Source organism: Bombus fervidus, chromosome 9 (genome assembly GCF_041682495.2).
Source record: "Bombus fervidus isolate BK054 chromosome 9, iyBomFerv1, whole genome shotgun sequence".
In the NCBI taxonomy this organism is placed as follows: domain Eukaryota; kingdom Metazoa; phylum Arthropoda; class Insecta; order Hymenoptera; family Apidae; genus Bombus; species Bombus fervidus.
The window spans coordinates 8,885,763-8,909,698 of NC_091525.1; the positions used below are offsets into that span (position 1 = coordinate 8,885,763).

The following is a 23,936-nucleotide window of genomic DNA, read 5'->3' on the forward strand; positions in this document are numbered from 1 at the left end:
TAACATTAACATCAAGATATTTATTGAATTATTGGATTAGTAAAAAACATTTTTATTTTGTTTCATTGTCGTTGGAAATTTTTCTGGTCCAAGGACAATAAGGTTTCGAAGTGATCGCACTCCGGCTATTATTTAATTGTATACTGGTTTTTATGCTTTCGAGATATTACATTTCTGGATGAATAGCGGCGAAATCCAATCTCCATTTTCAATGTACGGATATAGTGGATTCCGTGGAAATTTTCAGATACCCGGGGCGATAATACAGCCATTGCTGTACGCGGCTTTCATATTCGCAATCACGGGGCTGAAGGGTGGACTTTTAGGATTCGTTTACTTTGCGCTGCCTGTAGTTGTCTGCGCCGTTTCAGCCTCCGCTCTTGGTGAGGATCTTACGAGTAGAAAAAATAAAACAGAAGAAAACAAAAATTCTCAACTATTATAAGAATACTATATATTTTTTGTTACTAAAGCAATATAACTGAAATTGTTGTAAGTCCCAGAGTCACAGACAGACAAAGAGAAAATTATTAATTATATTTATTATATAATTGAAAGTAGATCGCTGATTTTTATACATTTTTCTACAAATTGCATACGGTACATAAAAATATATAAAATGTTCAGAATGAAATACTCTGTATAATTTTTACCAGATAGAACAAATTTCTATGTTCCATTCCCTTATCGTTATTTCTTAGTTTTTGTTCACAAATATATGAAATTACATAAAAATTAACATTCTACGTAGACGTATGGTAAAGGTAATCTTTGATTCACTGTAGTTTTATAAATTAACTAAGAAACAGTAAAATGTCTGTAGCGTTAAAGAATTGCAGAAGTTATTCACGAGAGTATTGCATTTTTTATTAAATTATCTCAATTTATTAGCTTCTCCGAGCGTGCAAAGGTGGATATTTTGAGTAGAAACACACAAGAACGGTCTGATTTCTCGACAGGTTTATTTCTATCGGCGTCGTTCCAATCGGTAAACACAGCCTCCCTATTTTCTGTGCCGTTGGACTTCCTTGGCCTGATGTTCTGCGGAATTTATTTGCATCTCGGGTGAGGAGAACGATTACAAGCTTCAATTAAATTTAACGTACTCATGGTCGAATGCTCATTCGCGACTATAAAATTATATTCCACATTCAACAACACGCAGTTTAAAATAGCTTGTTTCTAAGTTCCTATAATATTTGAAAAATACACTCACGGCGATAAAGAATATATATAGATATTAAGTTTAATTAAAACGAGCGTGTATAGGGTTCGATACGTTTCCTTACGAATATTTTTCAGCTATCTGGCGCCTGGTATCGCGTGGCTCAAATATTTATCCCAGTTCTATTATGGCTTAGAGGCGGTTTCCTTGACGCAATGGCCTCTAATCGATCACATAAGTACGTAATTACCTGTTGAACTTGATCACATTTGTCTTCATATTTTATTCCATACTCTATATATACGCTCTAAGGAAATTAAACAGGAGGAAAGTGTTTCATTATTTTTAATTGCTTTTCACAAATTGTTTCTTTCATGCGAGAAAATACTTGAAATAAAAGTTGTTAGGTTTTTAGTTTTCTTAATCTTCGATTCAAGTTTGAAGTCTTTTCTAACTTTTTTCAATCTTTAATCAGACTGTAAATTCTTCTTTATTTTCTTTTTTTTTTTTTTTTTTAAGAAAAGTATAATACAACATCCAATTCTGCGATTGGTATAACAAGTACAAATATTATACAAATATTGCTTAATATTACCCAGCATTAATTACAAGATTAAAAATTAAAAATTGTGAAATAAAATTGCAGAATATAAATAAAATCAGAAAACGTTCTTCCACGCTTTTTACATAAGAACCTTTCATGTCAAAGACTGTTCGCCGGATCCGGAAGAGCCGTGTGTCTCCAGCGGACGAGAAGTTTTGGAGAAGTACGGCTACTTACCAAATCATTACACCATGGATATAATCGGCCTCTTGGTCATTTTTGGGATTTGCCATTTCGCTGGTTTTCTGGTGATCAGACACAGAAGTCGCAAGGAACCTGTCTATTAAATCAATTTACAGATGTTAATTAAGTTAATCTCCAATTTCATTCACTTTCCTAATCCATTTTACAACTTTTCTTTCTAAAAAAAAGGATTAAAAAAAAGAAAATCAATGCACAAACGTTTCGTTACTATCGTTGTTTTCCAATTTGTAAACTTAAATACTTTGTTATCTCAGATTGATCGACGTAATCACCTCTGATCTCATTAAATTGACAATTCACAGATTCTCGATATTAACGCTAATATCAACAGATATTTGGGATACAAGGAATACAGAGATAATATTAAGTTACACGAGTAACTTTAAATAAGTTGATATGTATTATATGCACGTCATAAATTATTTTATGTAAACGAATGGTGGAATTGTTATTCAAAAAACTTTTCTAATTTTCCTCCTCCTTTGTAGACCAAAGTATCCAAGAATATTCATTGCGATTGTTAAGGATAGAAGACCACTGAAATCCCAGATGAGATTAGTCTTCTCGAATCCATATTCCGATAGCACTTGTTCCCCATTTTGTAGACAAGGAAAGTCACTGGATGCTAGACATTCTAAAAGAAAGTTGGCCGAATTGAATTAATAATTAATTATATTTAAATCGTTGTAAGGTAAATCACATATATTAACTTTTTTCCGAATCGAAATTTCAATCGATTTATCCGAAAGTCATTAGCTTTTGAAATAAATTACTAGATTTCCGATCTCTCGAAGGAAAATTCAGTCGCATAATACTTTTGACTTTACAACATTCATCGGAGAAACTTTATTAATTTGTCTAAGGTTCGTTCAATTAATATCTTACGTTTATTCCTTTATTCAGAGTTTATTTTATTAATATGCTGGAATTATTTGTAAGAATTCTAAAATCCATTAAATTAATTAAATACGATTAAATACTTTTATTTTAGTAAAACTAAAATTTATATTCAACCAAAATGTGAAAAAAAAGGACATAAAAAAAGTAGAGCTGATATTGGAGTTAGATTAAGGTTTTTACTGAACCATGTGAAAAACTGAATTAAATTTTCATCAGACTGATATCTCTAGCTTCAGGTACGTCCTTCCAAGAAAATTTCCAAAACTGATCTTCTACGTTTGCGAATGATTTTCCGACGGGTACTCGAGAGATTGCCAGAAGTTGGTGCAATCTATTTAAGAAATCATCGTGCTCACCAATGTCCTCTATTCGTGACCAGTAAATTATGGAAAGTGCTTCGTTCAGGTAAAAGAATATCGAGAAATATTTAAAACACGTCAGATACTTTGGCAGCGACCTGAAACCGTCAAAGACGCATTACTTTTATAGCCTGCTGACCCGTGAGGAAAATACAGCTCATCTCCGATCTGCTTCTAAAATTTTTATGATCTAGATAAATTCGAACATTGCACTCGAATAGATTTTAGATCTTTGAATAACGTTTCTCCAATATGCTTTAAATAAAAAAGCTAAATAAAAGATATAAATCTTATGTACAAAATTTGAGCGTCTCGTTCTCTCTTTATTCTATTTAATTTTGAGCAATTATATTCTCAAAGTTTAAACAAGTGTATTTTCGTTTAAGAAGTGTGTGTTTCTTTATTTTCTTTCATTTCTGTGCCAGTTTATTCTCAATATGTTGTGTCTTTTATTTTTTTTTTTTAATTCTTAAAGGCAATATTGACAATGTCTGAGTGATATTTCTCTCGTCTCATTCAATTTTAAGCGTACCAGCCATTAATTTCAAGCAATTTCTTTATTTTCTATGTCTTTTCATTTCTTTTCATATTTTCTATTGTGCTTCTTATTCCATTTAATTTTCATTGTCTCACCGATAAAAATTGAGTGGCATTTTCTTCGTTTCAATCAAAGTTTGAGCATTACAAGCGTAAATTTCAATTTTTCCTTTCTTCCTTTTTTTTTTTTTTTTTTTAATCTTCGACTTTAAATACTATATACCCCCGATTAACCGAAGTTATAACTACCTAATTAAATAATTTCCAACAAATAAATACCAAATATTGTTTCAGTGTCGTTTACGAAGCTTTTAACGGCAAAGCTATAATTTGTATTTTATTTAAAACATATAATACCTGAGATTGTAGAACATCCCAGCAGTTAATAAGAAGAGCATGTCTATAGGTACCATGATTGACGTAATAACATCGACATTCTCGATCCAAATGGAAAATACTAGACCGTACGCTATACTACAAATCGCAGCCACCGATGTGGTCAAACAGTAAAATAACAAATTGGACAAATCGATTTGAGCGATCAGGATGAAGTATATAACTGTTGTGAAGAGTATGGCCTTCAGGACTGCTTTTGGTATCTGAAAAATATTTTTTTCTTTGTTAATGATTCAGTTTTAAAATGCATTTAATTGATAACAATAGAACAGAAACAATTTCCATTTTTTGGAGAACAAAGTTAGGTGCTGGTAATTTTAGCTAAATTGAATTTTAAAATGCTGAAACTGTTGTGAAGAGTATGGCTTTCAGGACTGCTTTTGGTATCTGAAGAATATTTTTTTCCTTGTTAATGATTCAGTTTTAAAATGTTTTTAATTGATAACAATAGAACAGAAACAATTTCCATTTTTTGGAGAACAAAGTTAGGTGCTGGTAATTTTAGCTAAATTGAATTTTAAAATGCTGAAACTGACTGAAATGATTCTGCGACATTCGATATTTGTCCTCATAAAAACTTCATAACTCTATAAGATTTACATTTGTACGAATATAATTGGCAAAGTGGAACTTGGATAGAAGCTTCTTTCAAGTATCACATATTTTAAAGAGTATTATTCTTAGCATATCACGTGCATTTTTGTATCTTGAAATTTCTCGCAAATGTACGAAAATACGCAATCTAATTATGACTATTATAAGACAGTGCGATGTCAATTTTCATGTGACGATGTTCCACGTTTACCATTATAAAGAGTTGACCATATTTCTTCGAATCACAGAAACGTACCAGATCGAAGGAAGATAATTTTTGTAACATAATTAATTATGCAGTCAAAGGCAGGATACTGGTTTAAAGCTTGATATACGCGAGTAAATAAAAATTCTCAAAATCTTGACGTTCGCGATCAGAAACATTTTCAGGTACGTTAAAAGTTAGTTGTTTTAACGTTATGCGATCTTAGATCTGGTTAGAAAAGTTGAAAGCAAAATCATACTGTTACCAGACCGCAGAACGTGGCGACGTAATAGGGGCCGCTGCCATAAACGCCGTCCTCGCGAAGATAAATCAGAAGCTGGCTAGGAAATTCGTAAATCACGGAGTAGGCGACCGTGAACGAAATTTCAGAGCTCATCATGTACAACGCGCCTCTCGCGTTCTGCACACCCACCTGCGTGTGCGAATTAATCCCCGTGTAAAAAGTGACCACCGCCGCCATGGAGAGCTGCGATTAATTTCAATTATAATCATTTTCCTCTTTTCGTAAAACTCGATAGAATTTGGTGAGCATTCGTCATTATCAATTGTTAGTTATTCAGAATAACGAACAAAAGTAAACACATTAATTTCTTATCTAGAACTCTTGAGACATTCCACAAAATGGCAAATTTTACGCTTCTTCTCTCAAAGGTTGTTTTCATCCTCTAAAATTGTACTAACAAATGGTAAATTCGTGTCATAAATGAATATTTTCTTTGTACAGACAGTTTCACAATATCTTGCAAACTTTCCAAATTTTCTCAATTTCTAAATTTCTTTCGTTAGTGTACGCGCTTCACAAAAATTCTTATCAACGAATGATTTCTACCCCAAATTTCCTATTAGTTCCCCTTCGTTCAAAACTTGAGTTAATGTTTACTAATGTTCAAATCGATTGAAATAACTCACGAAATAAGAAAGCCACGAAATCCATCCTTGAAAGATCTTCCTGCGACTTTCAACCCATATCCTCCACGTCAACCAAGAAAACTGTATCGCGCATCCAGGTTTTCTAAAAATGATTTCTATTGCAACAAAAGGATCTCTTCGTACATTTCAATAAACCATCTTTCTCCTTTTTTTCTGTTTTCCTTTTGAAAATATTTTTTATTACCTCTGCGGTTCGATCTCCAGGTCTTTGCTGTTGGTGATTTTGGGAATCCTCGAGAGAGGAGATCGCGAGAATGCCCGACATATCTTATCGATAAGTTCTCCGGCTCCAGTGTCCTCGCGATTCGGATTTGTCGTGGACGTTTCGGTTTTTCGCCGAGATAAGAGTTTCACGTAGTACTCGGACTCGTCGAAACCAATTGGGCATTCGTAACCTAAACTGTGTTTGTTCCACATTTACAATTGTATTATTTCAGACGAATTTTAATCGATTTTTCAAATAATATTTCGGAGAAATTTTTCTTCAATTTTATATAACATTACTTGAGCTTTATTTGATTTTATTGAAATTAGAAGCTAACAATGTTTCTGGAAATTTCAATTAGAATTGGTATTTTCAATTTAATTATTTATTTCAAGTATTCGTAGCCTAGACTGTGTTTCTTTGGCATTTAGAATTTTATTAAGCCTTCAGTCAAATTTTACTCGAAATTTCACACAATATACAGACTTTTTTTTCTTGTTTGATATTATGCAGTTTCATTCAAACGTTATTTGATTTTATTGGAATTTATACAGAATTTAATAATGTTTCAAGTGATTTCAGTCAGAATTGAACACCTTCGTTTAATTAATTAGTTATTTGAAATCACTTTGACTTTAATAGTGTTTATTTAATAATCCTGTGGTTAGAGGAAGATTTATCTTTTGTCTTCAAAGATTGTTGGTATTAATTTAATTTCTGTTCCTTTTTGAAATAGAAAATATCATGGACAATAAAAGTTATCAGACGTTAATCAGCTACCTGAGGAAAAACTGCGTAGCGTCTTCCAAAGTCCCAAAGTAACCTGTTTTCCCATCAGACAGCAATAACACATGAGAAAAAAGATTGTATACGTCCATTCCTGGTTGATGAATAGTGCAAAAGACTATAGATTCGTGACTTATAGTCGTCAATGCCTCTACCACTTGCTTTGCAGAGAATATGTCCAAACCTAGGATTTAATTATTACGCATAATTACGGAAATTTTCATTAAAGTTTTTACATTAAAACATTGAAAATTAATACGAGGAGAAATCCAAAAGTAAAAAAGAGAAAGAAATAAAACGTAGAAAAGTAGAAAAATAGGAGAAAGCAGTTTTAAATCCACGTTAAATAAAACAGTATAAAATTCCACGTTCCAAATATACTAACAAAAAGAAAAAAGAAGAAAAATAAAAAAATTTGGCATTGATAATTAAGAATGAAAAATTTCCAATTATATTCCAATAATATTCAATCACTTGAAAATATCATAATCATCCATAACGCTACTCTATTCCACGAACCCTCAAATCGATATCTCCTGTAACTTTCTCTTACCAGTAGTCGGCTCGTCGAGGAAAAGTATCTTTGGCCTGGTAATCAATTCACCAGCCAAGGAAAGTCGTTTCCTCTGTCCACCAGACAAATTGGATATCAACACGTCTTTACAATCGATCAGGCCCATCTCCGTCGACAATTTCATTGACAAAAATTTCCTTTGTACACTGTTGACGTTCATCTTCAACGCGTACTGAACAAACCAACTGATTTATCGTGAACTATCTTCAGTATAAATAACGATGAGCGCATTTAAGTAAGATGATGAAAATTGATATTTATTCGTTTATTATTAAATGTTGAATATTATTTGTAATGTAATAAATTTATGATAATATAGGCTATGTAATAATTAAATTCGCAATATAATTATCTATAATATTAATTATATAATACAAACTAATATTTATTTATTTCTCGTAATTTTAGTCGAGTATCATTAATTAACAAAGTAAAGCAACTAATCACCGAGAACAGTAAATATTCCTCCACGGTGAGAGACGTTGGTAGAGCATTGAATTGAGGCAAATAACTGGATATCTTCGACATGATCATTTGTGAAACGATTTGCCCATTTATTGACACCGATCCAGCCGTCGGTTCAATTTTCCCAGCTAGAGCCGCTAAAAGCGTCGTTTTTCCAGCGCCACTGGAAAAGAATGATCGTTGTGATCATTTTTAGATTTGGCATTCTACGACGTTCTTGTCGATCATTTCATTTGTAATTGTACAGTTTCTTCTCTTATGAAGATAAACCAATTTAATATTTTGAAGACGTTCTAACACTTACTAGAATATACAATAAAAAATGCAAGTTCTTTCCTGTAAATTTCTTCTGCTCTTATCGATTAATTTCATATCGATTAAAAAGTAAAAAAAAAAATTAAATAATTATTTATAATCAACAGTTCTACGCTTAAGAGTTCACGATTCCTCCTCCAAATTTCATTACATCGAGTACTTTGTTCTTTCTATATTTATTTCTATAGCAACTTTTCTATACCTTGGTCCCATTATAGCAATCAGATTCCCCGTCACAGCATAACCAGACACTATAATCCACACAGATTTCTGTTACTTCACATTTGATAAAAATAATTCTTCCTTAAATAATCCGCGAATCAATTAAAGAAATAGAAATTTCTATAAATAGGAAAATAATAAACAAATGGAACATTTTCTTTCAATGTCACCTCCTTTCAAGATGGACAAATTTTCTACGTAAGGTCTTCTTCGAAACTTTTTCCATACAATCTTCAAGAAATCTCTCTCCTGAGGGACGTTCACTGTCAAATTATCCCAAACAATTGTATCTGCAACATTTTTCAATTCTTCTAACATTATCAGGTTGGATAGATCGCGGGAGGTCTGTATACCACGAAGACACGTAATAACTGTAATCAATTTCATGAACTGGTTCGCTTCTTCGCGACGCTTATCATCGTTATTTAACCTGTTCCATGACGAAAATATCTCTTCAATAAATTCAGAATAATGATATCTTCGCATACGTAGAAGGTAGAAGGCAAACTAATTAAGAGATTAAATTTCAGACTGCAATACATACAATGTGTCTCTTTATTTTACGCTTCATTTTCTGCTGCTCTATTGCTACTGTCAGGATTTTCCATTGGTAATAAACGTTTCAGTGGGCGACAGTGATAACGAGATTCCAGTAAATAGAAAACAAAGAAACGAAAATTAGTCACAGTTAACGATTGTCTGTGTTTTACGAATTTATATGTAATAATATCACGATATAATGCGATAATTCTAATAATTTTCAGTGGTATTTAAATAACACAATTTAAATACTATTTAAACATGTAGATTCTTCCAAATCTAATTTCACAGTGTTCTATAAACAACAAACTGGAATAGAGAACAGAAAATACTAAATAAATAATAAAACGCTAAAGAGTAAAATAGAAAATGGAACACGTACAGAACACTAATTAAATAATGGAATAATAAAACACTAAAATATAAAATGAAAAATAGCACGAGTTTGAGATAGGAAAGAGGTATTAAAAAATTATTAAACAGATCCACTGTCCGTTTGGAAAATGGAAGAAAATTTTTGGATAAAAAACAATGGCAATAAATTATTTCATTTCAAGTTACCGCGTTCTTTACGCAATAATCTGATCTTTTCTACGCCATTTTAAGAATATTCTATTTAATTTTCAAGGAACAAAGTCTACGAAGCATCAAATTAAAAAGCACTCGGACAATGAACAGTTAAAGAAGAACGCCAGCTCGCGAGTGCCATTTACTCAACAACGTTCGCACGGTACGATGACTATGAAATCGCGAATGAATGACCAAGCAGCAAAAGAGTTTCATCATGAAGAATTGTTTTCTGGTGGCAATCAATCCTGAACAAACTTGAATCTCCTTTTACAACATTTCTTACGATGAGTTTTCTGAGAAACGATACAAGAATTCTTTTTGCTATTTGTCATCTATCAGATTTGATGATACATGGATTTGTAGTCTCACTGATGATGGAATTGATGCGCCTGTTCGTAGTAAGAACAAGATACCAAATATGCATAATTTACATCGATTTTGCATCCTGATGATGGAAATTAATTTATACACGAGTGACATAGATTTTCCAATCGGATTTTTATGGAGAAGAAACCTAAGAAGATGCTGAATTAACGAATATTATATAAATTCGAGGACTGCGAAGTGATTGGATACTGGTTAATTGCAGTAGTGGACAGCTTAATAGGCGCATTAGCATCGCAGAAAGTGAGAGTACATTCCACGTAACGTTATGATAGTAGGATCGTCTAAGGACATCTGTGTCCTGCATTACGTAATATTCATTGTCCAATGCATAGTTGAGCAACTCGAGTGGGACAAGAGTGAAATTATTAAACTATTTGCATTGCATCCAGTTATCTGTCTACAAATTGAATTTAATTAATTTAGGACAAATATGCGGATGTATATTTTCCAATATTTTCCTATCCTTTTTCATCAGTATATGAATAAACGAATTACGAGGGAAAAAATTATTTGTCTACATTGAAACAAGGATATATTTTCTGTTAAAATATTTTTTTCTACTTTTTCCTTTTTTCTCTCTTCGTGTGAATTAGTAAACCAAGAATGGTATTTCTCTAAAAATACGTGACAGAAATGATGGAAAAATAAAATGCTTTGCAACAGGCAATTATATTGAATCTCAATCACTTTACTATAAATTATATGTATATATAACATGCTTCTTATACATATAAATACAATCTGTATATAATATATAATACGTATGAACAAAGTATTTTCATCTTAATAAAAAAGGAGAAACGATAAAAGAGACAGGAAAACACGTGGCACCACATCATTTTTCCATAGAAAAACGCAGAAACTCACGACATTTCCTCTGTTAAATACATATATCGTGGACATTAACAATTACTCGTATAAAAAACTCTACTTAGGTCGACGTTATTATATAGAAAATGAAACGTTTTCCAAGCAGTCAGGCTTTCAACGTGGAACACAGTTTTAGTTTTCATCGACGGACCAAAATTCGTTGAAGAATGATCAATAATGATTATACTACCCATTCATTAGTATCTGGATACTTAGATTTAGTACATCAATTTTTGCTTCATAATGGACACACAAATAATGAAATGTAGATCAGTGGAAAATATTTATGAATTTAATGGAATTGTGAACCAATGGAGATTAGGTAAATACAAATGATTCAAAACTTGCCAATGGTACGTACACTAGTAAAAACCGATGAAAATTATTACTAATTATACTGATGAGTACAGTTCTTTGTAAATATTGCAAATGTTGAGATAATAGCAAGCTTCTGTAAATTGACTTTTTACATAATTAACCGCTTACGTTTAAAAACAAAAACAAATAGAAACTTTGGTGTTTCTAATGTTTATATTATATATATATTGTATCTTTGAATCTCCATAATATCTTATTTTCATATTCTATTAATTTAAGACTTTGTTCATTTGACTTGCAGCTTGTAAATGAAACAAAGAATTTTCAAAATGATGGAATATTTCACAAAGATTGGTATCTTCAAATAAATTTGTCGCAGAATATTCTACTTTTGGAAACTAACATCATTGTAACGTTTTATAATGTCATACACAGCGATTACAATAAAGAATTAAACCAATGTAAGTTTCTTCTTCATCTTACGATTAAGTCACAATCTATCAAGAGTACATAAATAAATGTCCAGATACTTTTGAGCGGTAATATACGTAAACTAGACTTATCATAGTAAGTGATCGATAGTCGGCTAACGTAGTTTAGCTACCTTTTCAGTTCGATTAGAATAAGTCGCGGTCAGTGTCCATAAAGGTCAGTGTCGTCGTCACTCGTTAATTAAAAAAAGCAGACAACTAGAAGTAAATTTGTTTTCTTAATTCTTAATTTTACATCTAATGATCGACAGGTTGTTAATTCGTTGTTTAATTCGTGAACGCTGTTAATCGTCGACTTGAATTGTCACTATGTTTTTTTTTCTTAATATAAAAACGAGCAAAAATATAACAATAAAGAGAAAACAGATAGAACTTAAGATTTAGAATTGATATAAAAATCGCTGGAACGTGAGAGTGGTTTACTTCGTTAGGCTTACGTTAGCATAATCTTCTAAAACCAAGAGGTGGAAACAAAAAACGAATTACGAATATAAAAATTACAGAAGGATAATTGCTGAATAAAAATGAATAAGAATCAGATTTATTAGAAAAATATCTAAAAATGAAATACCTAATAAGTCTGAACTTCACAAATATCCAAATTAGATACCTAACAAATCCAAATTACGTTACAGTTGAATTGTACATTTCAAGTATTCGTTAATCCACCTCTCAGGCATTTATCCATTATGTCGAAATTACTTATTATAGCTGTCCTTATTCGTGTTTCTAAAACTTTCGCATTCAATACTGTACAGCAATAACGAAATATAGAATTAAGGTTGTAAAAACGATCTTTTGGAATGGTAAGAGTCGCAAAGTTCGAGCAGGATCGTATTCGCAGGCTCTTTCAGTGACGGATACATCGTTTATTCGTCGCGTTAACAAAAACGTTCTGTAAGCGGTACTGACTTTCGATCAACGATCCCCGCTAAAACGTTCGACTTATTAATAAAAATTCTTCTATCTTCTGTCGAGCTTGCAATCGTCATTCGTTCACAATCTTCTTATCATCCTTTCGTTTCTTTCTGATGGAAGCCATAATTATGAAGATTTAGAAAAATGGTGAGCTCAGAATGCCGAGACGAGTCACATTCGCTTAAAAGTTGAAACATTCCAAAGTTTCTTTTTACACAAATAAGGAGCGATATAAATGGATGGATATAAAATGATTGGAATTGAACAATGAATACTTGGAAAACATACAGAAAACGTTGTAAGTAAAGACGAAGGACGATAATGTTAAAATTGTTTAAAAGCAGATGAAGGAATTCGTTGAATTCTGAAATTTGGTTCTTTAGTAGTTGAGTATTTAGCGTAGAACTCAAGGGAAGATGTGAAGTCTATCTTAAATGTTTTATTTGCCAATTTTTAATCAGATTTCCTAGAAACTTAGTGTATAGTGGCAATAATTATGATAGTAATCAATCCCTAGCGGTATCATTATCAGTTTTACTTACTATTCGTCTGATAAATAACACTCTCGATTATCTACTCTTAACTTGTCTTCGATTTCAAGGGAATTAAAATGAGAAGTATAGGAAGAAACGCAAGGAAACAGAGTAAGTTCATATACATCACAAAAAGAAATCAATCAAATCCCCTGAGAGCTACAAAACGAAATCTATAAAATCATTGTGAATTCTCAACATTTTGACGAGGAATTAGTCAGTCTGACTACGTCTAAGGATTCTAATATTTTAAAAACTCTACTTTCTCCACGCTTATTCAGCATTCCAAGTTTCACCTTCTTCGATACACCCAGCCGAACCTTCGACAAATGTGAATCACGTACAGTTGTGATCAAAAGAAAGTTTAAAATTGCACACGCTTAGACTGGAGATTTTTATACAAATTAATATTGTTGAGGATATAATTGAAACAGTGGAATCTCGATGGAAAATTGTTTTATCTAACAAGTGTTATGCGAAGCACTATAGCGTGGATCATATTATGTGCATTCCGGTACATAATTTTGCACCTTCCTATAAATTTTCTATAAATGTATAAAAACCCCCCAGTCCACAATATACGAGTATTGGTAACTTCGTACTGGATGTTTTTCACCATCTTGGTAACAATAACATTCTTCGAATATATATATATATATATATCACCTCTATTCATCGTACTCGTAAAATAGAATTCCGCTTTCTAAAACTCGAATAAAGTCACAATAAAACAGTATCGTTTAAACTTTCTTTTGTCCGTCATTGTGTGTGTATATATATATATATATATATGTATGCATATTTACAAAGATCAAATGGAAGAATTATGCTCAATTTTCATAAATTCTCAATCAGTAACCATCGACGATGTACGAGGAAGCATCGAAATCTTACAAAAGATGACTTTGATCGATGGAATGATCGTTATTATGGTTCGTTTCGCAGGGAGGAAATTGGTTACACGATCGAGACGAGATCCAGCGACGACGGTGATGGTCGACGCGGAGCAAGCAGAACTGCACTCTCGTGTCATGGCACCGATGGTTAAACGGTGATGGCAGGACCACGATAACGGACCGGATGATCCTGCTATCGGTTGGTTACCGATTCGTCAGCAGGAACAGGATTTCTTTGAACTCGTTGGCGTTTGATTCAATGCGAACCGCTCGCCATCTGTCTGATCCTGGGAGCCATTACCTTTCATCATCTGGTCGTTCTGAAGTATCTGCAAGAAGAAATCAAACAGGTTTGTTAACGAAGTTGAATAACAGATTTACCCTGCGAATTTTCAGCTTATCGTTTCCCTCGTTTCGTACCACTTTTATAAAAATGGCCATTCGCAGAGGCCATTCTTTGGCATTCTTTTCTGCGTCTTTTCAAATTATTGTCTTCTCCCATATATCGCACCAATTGTTATTATTTCAGCCATGTACGAATCAAAGTGATTTATAATTATGTTCTTTGACATTTGTTTAACGTATCTTCGGCTCGTTGTCTTCCCTCTTTTCGTGCCATTTTTATGCGAGTAATTCGCAGACCAAAGTGATTTATGAGTCCACTTTTGGAAATTTTTCAAATTTTACTGACAAACCACTTGTGTCGATTGATGCTTACGTTTTGTATATAAATTTCGACAATTTTCTTTACTTTTTGTTCTGCGAAGTTGAACGATGTGGAAGAAGAATGTCTATTTTCTTTCAAAAGAGAGATGCGTGCAGGTAGCAGGTAAAATATGAATTGTTTGACGTGAAGAGCTTGTCGGTCAGGTAGACGCTGTCACGGCTTTGAATTAATTTCAATCAACGAACAACAATTAAATATGCACCGTAAGACGATCACCGGACGCGAAAATACGTCATTGATAAATCCATCGAGCTTGTACGTACGTTAATGAGGAGGGCAATATGATATTCCATAAATAACTCGATGGTGGCTCTCGGACGACCTATCTTCGTCAATTGAATTCCACGGTTAGATGAAGGAAAACAACGGCAGAAAATATCGAGTAGAGTATTTTCTTTCTCATGTTTAAGAGCTACACTGATTTACTTAATTTCATTATTACGTTTTATTAATCGTATTATAATAAAATGATACTCTTCTTTGTATTTTCATTTTGCAATGAAAAGTTTCCTCGAGCTTTCCAGTGATTTCACGAAGAATCATTAATAAATTTGACTTGAATTTTATTAATGAGAAATCGCCTACCTTCGTAACAATATCGCTAGAAATTGGTGAAACGTATGAAAAGAATATTGCATAAATAATCGACGATAAAAGTCTAATAAAAAATTACTAATTTTTGTTCGATCTATTAATACAGAATGAAAGGTCGTGTCAGTTTCTTTGCGGCGATTCTTCAAAATTTGTTCATTTCAAAAAATAATTATAATCGTATAAAACGACTAATGATTTTTCTAATGAATCGTCAAAATCCTGGCTTAATCTAGATAATAAAACAATTTTTTTAATTAATCATTCGCTACAAAAAATGACAAAAAGTTAGCCTTGTAATCTCATTAATAAATAGCTACAGAATCTATCAATCATTTTTACTCACTTTGTTGACAAGAAATCGTGCAGCCTCTTCGATATTAATATTCTCCTTGGCCGAAGTCTCGAACCATCCGGCGAAATTCTTCTCTTTACAATATTCGTCCATTTTCACTGGTGAATTCACTAGACCCTCCTTCTGCTGGTCACATTTGTTCGCAAGAAGGACGCAAGGTATCTGTGAACCGTCAGGAAGTTGCACTTTCGAGTCCAAATCTTGTTTCCATTTCACCACTGCGTCTAAGGTCGCGCTTCTCGTCACGTCGAATACTATAAACGCGCCTACTGCTTCTTTGTAATACACTCTCGTCATGTTGCCAAACCTCTCTTGACCTGTACAGTAGTAAACACAAGGTGGACGTAATTATTGGCTGTTGTACAACGCTAATTCAACAATAGGTTGTACAACACTGATTCAACAATTAGTTATACAACATTAATTCAACCATTAGGTATATTATACCAATTCGAGGATTAGTTATACGACACTGATTCAACAATTATTTATACGATACTGATTCAATAATTAGTTATACAACACTAATACAACGATTAGGTATACAATACTAATTCGAGGATTAATTGTACGACACTGGTTCAACAATTAGTTATACAACACTAACACAACGATTAGGTATACAATACTAATTCGAGGATTAGTTACGCGACACTGATTCTACAATTAGTTATACAACGATAATACAACAATCTCTTGACCTAGACGGTACTAAACAATTAATTGGTTGTTGTAATTATTGGTTGTTGTACAACGCTAATTCAACAAATGGTTGTACAACACTGATTCAACAATTAGTTATGCAACATTAATTCACCCATTAGGTATACAATACCAATTCGAGGATTAGTTATACGACACTGATTCAACAATTAGTTATACAACATTAATACAACAATCTCTTGACCTAGACAGTACTAAACAATTAATTGGTTGTTGTAATTATTGGTTGTTGTACAACGCTAATTCAACAAATGGTTGTACAACACTGATTCAACAATTAGTTATACAACATTAATTCAATCATTAGGTATATTATACCAATTCGAGGATTAGTTATACGACACTGATTCTACAATTAGTTATACAACGTTAATACAACAATTTCTTGACCTAGACAGTACTAAACAATTAATTGGTTGTTGTAATTATTGGTTGTTGTACAACGCTAATTCAACAATTGGTTGTACAACACTGATTCAACAATTACTTATGCAACATTAATTCACCCATTAGGTATACAGCACTAATACAACAATTTCTTGATTTGGACAGTAGAAAACAGAAAGGTAGACTTGATTTTTATTGTTACACTGATTCGGCAATTAGTTTTACAACGCCAATAGCAACAATGACCAGTTACTGTTGACCTGGTTAGTAGTAAGCAGAAAGGTCGTTGTATAATGTTAAAGTTTAGTCAAGTGTTTATATTGGAATGAATTTGTTTAATATGTTACAACATGATTACGACAAACGTTTTCTGCGTTTGTTTCTATTAGGAAAAAGAGACTTCGACGAAACTTCTGCATAGACGGTGTGCTCAGTGGCGCCAAGTTTATTTCTACTAATATCTCATTTTACGAATTATTCTTCTATAAGCAATTTGATTTAAACGACTGTATACGTCGTAAATATACATAAATAATTTGATTGTTGTATTCTATTTTACGATTATGTATATGTACACGTATTTTAATTCAGTGTCATACAATTTCATCAATTATACATCATACATCGATTAAATAATAAATATATTTGAACAACATGGAAATCACTTTCCACATATTTTTCCTGTTAACGAAGTATTCTGTTGCTTTCTAAAATGATATGAGATTTTATAAAAGAAACTAAATTTCAATGATCTTGACCATACAACATTTCATTAATATATTATTAGAAGATTATTCGACGTAAAAATTGCTTTTTTTTTGATATCACACGATATATTTGATAAACGACTCGAATTCTAATTTATTCTTTCTCCATAACAATAATCATGCATAATAAATTCGTTCATCATTGTCCAGTCGTCAACTTTGAAGTTTTAAAGAAATAATTCATACGACACGAAGAGTACAAAGATAAAGAAAACAAAAGGAAGAATAAAAAGCGTAAGAAGATCAAAGACGTAAGGATTAACAATTCACGAAAGAAACGAACAAGAAAAAGGGAAGAAGGTTAAAGAAACTAAATAAAGAAGAAAGAAAGAAAGAAAGGAGAAGACTAACCTGCGATATCCCATAACTGCAGCCTTATGATCGTGTGCGGGTCCCAGTTCAACACTTTCAGTGCGAAGTCAACGCCAATCGTCGCGCGATAATGTTGCGAGAAGAACTGATGAACGTATCTCTTGATAATTGACGTCTTTCCAGCGCCCAGCTCGCCAATTACCAGGATTTTATACAAGTGTTCTCGTTTATCGCCTAATCCGGCATTCGGCGCATTGTTCTGTGACGACTGTGCAAACAAAAAGCAAAATTCCATTGCCATTAATCGCCAATTCTTCGACAATCTATCGTTTAATGTTTAATTTTTATTACTATGTTTCAATATTATCGATATTATTAACACCAGACCTGTCAATCATTATTAATATCATTCGTATCAATGTAGAACCTAAATTATAAAATGATAACGTTGTTTGGGAAAGATAGGATCTTCTTCTATGATTATTCGAAACACGTTCCATTTTTGGAAAATTTATTACGAGAAGAAACTCCAAAATTTCTCTCTATTATTATTAGATCGTCGTCGTAACGATTTTTTCACTTTTTAATGACATAAATAATTTTTAGACCGACTGTGTTATCTTATATCTTATTTATTATCAGTTATTCGAATAGCATCTTTGTTGCATAAAATTCTATAAGTATTATAATTATTTCTTTTGGAAATTTATCCCTTCTGAAGTACGTTAAACGCATCTAATTTTCTGCTCATTTAGTTGTCTGCTAACTGGCAACGTTGTTTAGTGATTTAAAAAATTATCCAGGTCGAGTTATAAATAAAGGCTTATTATGGTACTTATCTCAAACACTCATTATTCTCTGTCTGATATTCTTAAACGAATAATACCATTTTTATTACTTTTCTCTTTCTCTTATCTTCGTTATGCAACTATTTTCTTCGCTATTTGACACAATTACACAATAATCATTATGCGTACTAAAATTAGCATTCTAAAACATACGAAGCCCAGCTTGCAGAATTGTTTTATATTCGTTTAATTAGGGGGAAAAAAAAAAAAGAAAAAAGATTGCAATTCACTGCAGTATTTTAGCTCAATTCGAAATTAAGCTGATTCTTACGAATATCACAGAATCTTCTAAACAATCGGTGAAATTGTAAATCGCATACGCATAATGCATGTAACTTTCAAGTTTGCATTTGAATTGTAATTTCAACTTTACTTGTACGTCGTCATAGAAAGTTAAATACGCGTTAATTTATCTTAATATCGAGTATAATTCGTAAAGATGTTATGTTCCATGATTTTATGCAACGATGTTGCATCTCTATGTTTTCTCGCAACTTTACTTATCTTATCGAGCTACGAGCAAAGAAGAAAGCGACAAGTAGCAAGTAAAGCACGTAATGGAAGCATAATAAAACGATCCAACAACTCCCAATACAAATATTACCGAGTCTGATTTACGATGTTGTTTTCTCTTCTTAATTTACATTCGTCGTTGCTTCCTCTGCACGATATTATTAACTAACTCTAGTCACTAATAAACGAACACAATAATAATCAAACATCGAATCAGATGATCAATAAAAAGAAAGAAAAAAAAAGAAAAGAAGAAGAAAGATAATTAATAGTTAAAGATAATTAAAGAACTAACCCTGCGCCATTTTCGCTTCTTCGGATTAATTGTCGATTCAGAGATATTCAGAAATGTTACAGTTTTTCTGTTCTTCTTTCTGACGCCCATATTGCTTCCGATTAACGTTCTACTTAAAACGTTATTGCAAATGCATTCAGCCCGACCGATGTTCATTCATTACCAGGTTTGTCTAAACTAACGAGAATCAAAGTTTCTTCGACATTATGAACCGACCGACGAACTCTAAACGGATGATTCACCGATGATAATCATTTTAGAATGCAAATCTGTCAATACAAAGCTATCGTGGTGTGTGACAATGTTTTATCGAACGCTAGTTTATTTAATTTTCACGTTATTTATTTACTTCTTTACTTCTTCAAAAACGCGTGAGCAGACGATCGCGTAGCTTTGTTCATCGATTTTGTTCTTCTATTTGGCCCTCTTCGAACTATCGTAGTTTATTATATACAAAAGTAATTTCTTATCTTATTTATATAAAAGATTTGAATTACTTTATAAGCGAGGAAAAGTTTGCTCTAAACGTTTACAAAAATAATCAATTTAGTTGAAATCGTTAGGACTGTGCCTTAAATTAACGATCGTAGCTTATCGGTACACCATAATGATATTAATCTATGCATTTCTGAAAATCACTAGCTCCTAAATTCTTCATCGCGATAGGATAGTATTGTAATAAATTATAATCTTTTCTACAAGCAAATAATATCGTAATATATTATAATCTCTTTCTGTCACTTTCTAATTGTAGAGAATCACACATCTCATAAATGATACAACGTGTTTCTATATTTTATTACTTTTAAGAGTTGCTATTAAGTATACTTACACTATATATTATACTAGTATAATTACTAGTTATAATTAATAATAATATCAATTTTTAATATCATTAATTAATAATAATATAAATAATAATTTATTTGCCAATCCCTATTTCTGCTTATTAGAATTACAATAAATAAATATAAACAATAATAATCAACCATAATTTTCTTCCTTCACAAACAAGCAAAATTCTAAGTCCTAATAATTATTAATTAACCGAAGGATTTGAAATTGAAACAAAAAGAAACTCCGCCTAATACTAATGTAGCATAAGCAGAATCATGGTGTATTCTACAAAATAAAACGACTATTAGAAATACGATAGGTGTAACGTGTGGTTACACTCAGCAGGATAATCTGCCATGGAAAATACCGCACGAAGCCGTAACCATAAACTCCAGGATAATAATAATAGTCTGCTGTAAAGGTAGAAGCCATAACGTTGCCGGTTGTACAATGCTCCATAATGCAGCAACATTGCTATGGTATACTGCATTTAATGGCAGCTAAGCCTCGTTTAAAAACAACACGCATTATCACACTTAGGAATGTCTACACATCTGGCGATTTCGTAAGTTTCAAAATTATGTCATCGTAACGTCAAGTTCACATTCATCTTCAGTTACATCTTCAGATGATAATAATAAAATTTAATAATGAAACTTTTTGCAGAAGTGTCGATGTTAAGATGGAAAGATTTACAGACTTGAACGTTAGAATTAGAATGAAAAATTCTGTATAATTATAGAGCAGAATAAATATATATTAATTTAAATAAATATTAATTTTCTAAGCTGAATTAAAAGCGCCAGGTTTTCATTAGAAACATTAAAAATCTACTTGAAAAATTGCTTCGTGTTTTCGTTTAAATTACTCGGCATACGATGACAAATACCAATTGTGTATGCTAATCATAAATTATATCTGTACAGAATTGTAAATATTATCACAAGATTAAGTCAATATACGTGAAGTAACTAGACAGTAAAATATTCAAGGAGCTAACTTTGCAGCTTCAAAGAAGATATTTTTATGCTTTGGAATTTTTGCCTGTTTACTAATCGTAAGTAATATTGACGAGGAGGCCTTATTTCAAATTTTCCACAACTCACCGATATAATATAATAGAATTTGGAATTCTAAATTGGAATTTCAATTGCAATTCCATCACGGTGAAATGCTTGCGCAAGATCCAATCGCCGACACATTTTTATCTCTTGAAACTTTCATTCCATCTCATTTTTCTATCATGTGCACTAACTGAGAGCGGATAACAGGTGAAGCACGTTACATCGATCGGAACAGCTGGCAATCCAAAGGATTAATGTCTCTAAGGAATCAGCTGGTTGCCGCAGGACGTCCGAGTCTCATTACAAGCTCGTGTCTTTTGTCATAGAGGCAGCGTACGGCCTGGCGTTGTCGCGCAACAATTTCAGGGATCGTCCTCCTTCGTCAAGTCCCAGACGCAACGTTATTCCGCGATGGAGTTGATCGCTCGACTAATAAAAGTTACAGACAGCAACGACAAATACTTTGACCGAACAACTTGCAGTATTTTCCCTTCAATTAAACACTTTGTGTTTCGCTAACAAACTTGGATTATTCGTCTGTACATTTGATAGCATCCTCGTGATGAAGAAAATTTAATACGATGGAAATAGAAACGCTACATTGAAAAATAAGGGAAACTTTCCGTAGCCGTGTCTTGTACTCCATCAGAAACAGTCGATGAGAAATAGTAAATCAGGTATTCGTTCGACTAATCGTCTTTTCAGCTCTCTATTATGTTATATAGAGGTTGAGATAGAAGACGCCACTGTTGAGATAAAGCACGGCAGGCCACGTAACTCGAGAGCATCGGTTGTTGCAGGGGTTGGTCGAGTGAAAAATACACGGGACAAAAGCGAAGAGAGCGGGTTCGACGCGCGGCAACCGCAAATCCTGACCGCAGAACGAGACTACCTTATGATTCCTGCGTCGTAGGATTACAGGTTTCTATGGACAAACAGATGCAAAGAAACGTTCGCGGTGTTTTGAAACTGTGTCGGGTGTCGATATCGAGAAAGGGAAACCTGATTATGCAAATGACGACAGGAATCCAAAGAGAGAAAGATACTAGAGCCGAGTACGAGTTTTAACGAGTATCGAGTTCGGTGTCTTTACTCCAAGTCGAAGAAAGATCTTGTATTTTTGCGGATGGTCGGTTCAGGTTGGGACAGGTTAGGGGACTTGTTTACGGGCAAGTGGAGTAATTCGCTTCAATACTGTATACGTTTTAAATATGCAAACGCTCTTTCATATTGTATACAATTGGACTGACATGGCTAGTGAAATTTTACAACTGCAAATTTTGCAAATTACAAGTCAGGAAAGAGAAAGAATGTGTTGAATGTTCAAAGAGAAAAACTTCCTAGAAGGAGGCTAAAAATGTTTTAAAAATGAGGAAAAGATCATCAACAATATTACTGTACCAAAGAAAGATACCGAGTGAAATATTTCAAAGCAGAAGAGAAGAGAAAATTCAAAGAGAAATGCATCAAAGAATTCATAGAGACAAAGATAGCAAGAATAAAAGACACACAATGCAATAAAACATTCAAACTTAAAAGAGAAAAACGCAGAAATGTTCCCTATAGTGTCACCAAAAAACCACGAATATACGAATAATAATAATAATAGGAATATGCAGATAAATAAAATAAATATTGTAATAATAAATATAGATATACATAAGAAAAAAAAAAAATAGAAAAATTACGGTCACTATAGAAGTAGTTCTCACCGTACTAGCCATATCAAAATAAATAAATATTATAATAAGAAAGCTAAACCAAGGGAAGAGCCACAAGAAAACAAAGCAACTACGATGACAACGCAAGTAGTTCCTCGCCATACTATCCATATTAAAGTAAATAAATAAATAAATATTACAATAATAGAAAATAAGAGAAGAGCCATGAAAAGACAGAAAAACTACGGTGGGTACACAAGTAGTTCCTCACCATGCTATCCTGACTGACGACCTTGCTCTTCTCCGCGTTGTCAGCCATCATCGACCCCACTGTAGCCAGGTAACTATCGTGCTGTCTATCGTAGCTCTCGGTATAATCCTCCTCAATACCAGCCAGATAGCCAACTCCAGTCTCCTCGTCGAACGTACCCTCGAACGTGGAGAACGTGTCGAACTTTTTCACACTGATATGTCTCGCCTTCTTCTTCGTTCGATTCTCCTCTTGTTTCTCCTCCTCCTTCACTGACGGCGATTTATCGTCGTCGTCGACGGTAACAGCGATCACCGTCTCGCTCGAATCCGTGTCACGAGTAGTTTCGAACAAACGACGCTGAAAAATCGCCCGTTTCTCCTCCAATAAGGACAATTTTCGCCTAACCTCGCGAGGGGACGATTTTGGTATTCCAGACTCGGACTCGGATTTCGTGTTCAATTTGGATTTTCTAGGTGGCTCGGTCGACGTTGGTTTCGGCGGCTTTTGCTCCGCCCATTTTGAAAGCGCATAGGGAAGCGCCGAGCTGCACCGAGCTTCCAGACGAGGAGATTTCTCCGAGGATTGGGAATCTGCGCAC

General features: G+C 33.1%; 3 protein-coding genes across 16 annotated transcripts in view; 1 reads left to right on the forward strand and 2 right to left on the reverse strand.

Annotated features, from left to right (window-relative positions):
* Positions 1 to 2,410, forward strand: part of Bw (brown) — a 21,911-nt gene extending 19,501 nt beyond the window's left edge. For 7 of the 8 annotated variants that reach the window (XM_072009673.1, XM_072009676.1, XM_072009671.1 and 4 more), the window contains exons 11-14: positions 248 to 383; positions 960 to 1,065; positions 1,303 to 1,403; positions 1,875 to 2,410. In XM_072009673.1, coding sequence (XP_071865774.1) covers positions 248 to 383; positions 960 to 1,065; positions 1,303 to 1,403; positions 1,875 to 2,056 — 525 coding nt within the window. In that variant the 3' untranslated portion in view covers positions 2,057 to 2,410. Of the gene's footprint in view, positions 1 to 247; positions 384 to 959; positions 1,066 to 1,302; positions 1,404 to 1,811 lie in introns of all 8 variants that reach the window. The other variant, XM_072009677.1, reaches the window with a different exon arrangement.
* On the reverse strand, positions 2,355 to 8,911 carry LOC139990436 (protein brown). 5 transcript variants are annotated; one of them, XM_072009664.1, is made up of 11 exons: positions 8,653 to 8,907; positions 8,463 to 8,511; positions 7,928 to 8,108; positions 7,460 to 7,652; positions 6,901 to 7,090; positions 6,100 to 6,315; positions 5,895 to 5,997; positions 5,224 to 5,451; positions 4,127 to 4,368; positions 3,230 to 3,330; positions 2,355 to 2,607 (listed from the first exon to the last, which is right to left on the reverse strand). In XM_072009664.1, the coding sequence occupies exons 1-11, from the start codon at positions 8,867 to 8,869 to the stop codon at positions 2,426 to 2,428; spliced, it is 1,902 nt and encodes a 633-aa protein (XP_071865765.1). In that variant the 5' UTR covers positions 8,870 to 8,907; the 3' UTR covers positions 2,355 to 2,425. The 5 variants fall into 5 exon arrangements, with proteins under 5 accessions (XP_071865765.1, XP_071865766.1, XP_071865767.1 ...); XM_072009665.1 differs by having other exon boundaries at positions 5,230 to 5,451; positions 8,653 to 8,905; XM_072009666.1 differs by lacking the exon at positions 5,224 to 5,451 and having other exon boundaries at positions 8,653 to 8,911.
* Positions 8,912 to 10,646: 1,735 nt separating this feature from the next.
* Rab32 (RAS oncogene family member Rab32) overlaps positions 10,647 to 23,936 on the reverse strand; it is a 62,662-nt gene continuing 49,372 nt past the window's right edge. For 2 of the 3 annotated variants that reach the window (XM_072010615.1, XM_072010613.1), the window contains exons 2-4: positions 17,907 to 18,135; positions 15,670 to 15,995; positions 10,647 to 14,334 (exon numbers count right to left, since the gene is read on the reverse strand). In XM_072010615.1, the coding sequence (XP_071866716.1) occupies positions 14,221 to 14,334; positions 15,670 to 15,995; positions 17,907 to 18,135 (669 nt within the window). In that variant the 3' untranslated portion in view covers positions 10,647 to 14,220. Of the gene's footprint in view, positions 14,335 to 15,669; positions 15,996 to 17,906; positions 18,136 to 23,356; positions 23,929 to 23,936 lie in introns of all 3 variants that reach the window. The other variant, XM_072010612.1, reaches the window with a different exon arrangement.

Excerpts from the sequence above, each read along its gene's own strand:
- LOC139990436 (XM_072009664.1), bottom strand. The coding sequence starts at position 8,869 with ATGAAATTGATTACAGTTATTACGTGTCTTCGTGGTATACAGACCTCC. Across the intron at positions 7,091-7,459 it reads CCTCGACGAGCCGACTACTG|GTTTGGACATATTCTCTGCA; the intron begins GTAAGAGAAAGT and ends ATTAAATCCTAG. Across the intron at positions 5,452-5,894 it reads TTTCGTGGCTTTCTTATTTC|CTCTCCATGGCGGCGGTGGT; the intron begins GTGAGTTATTTC and ends AATTAATCGCAG.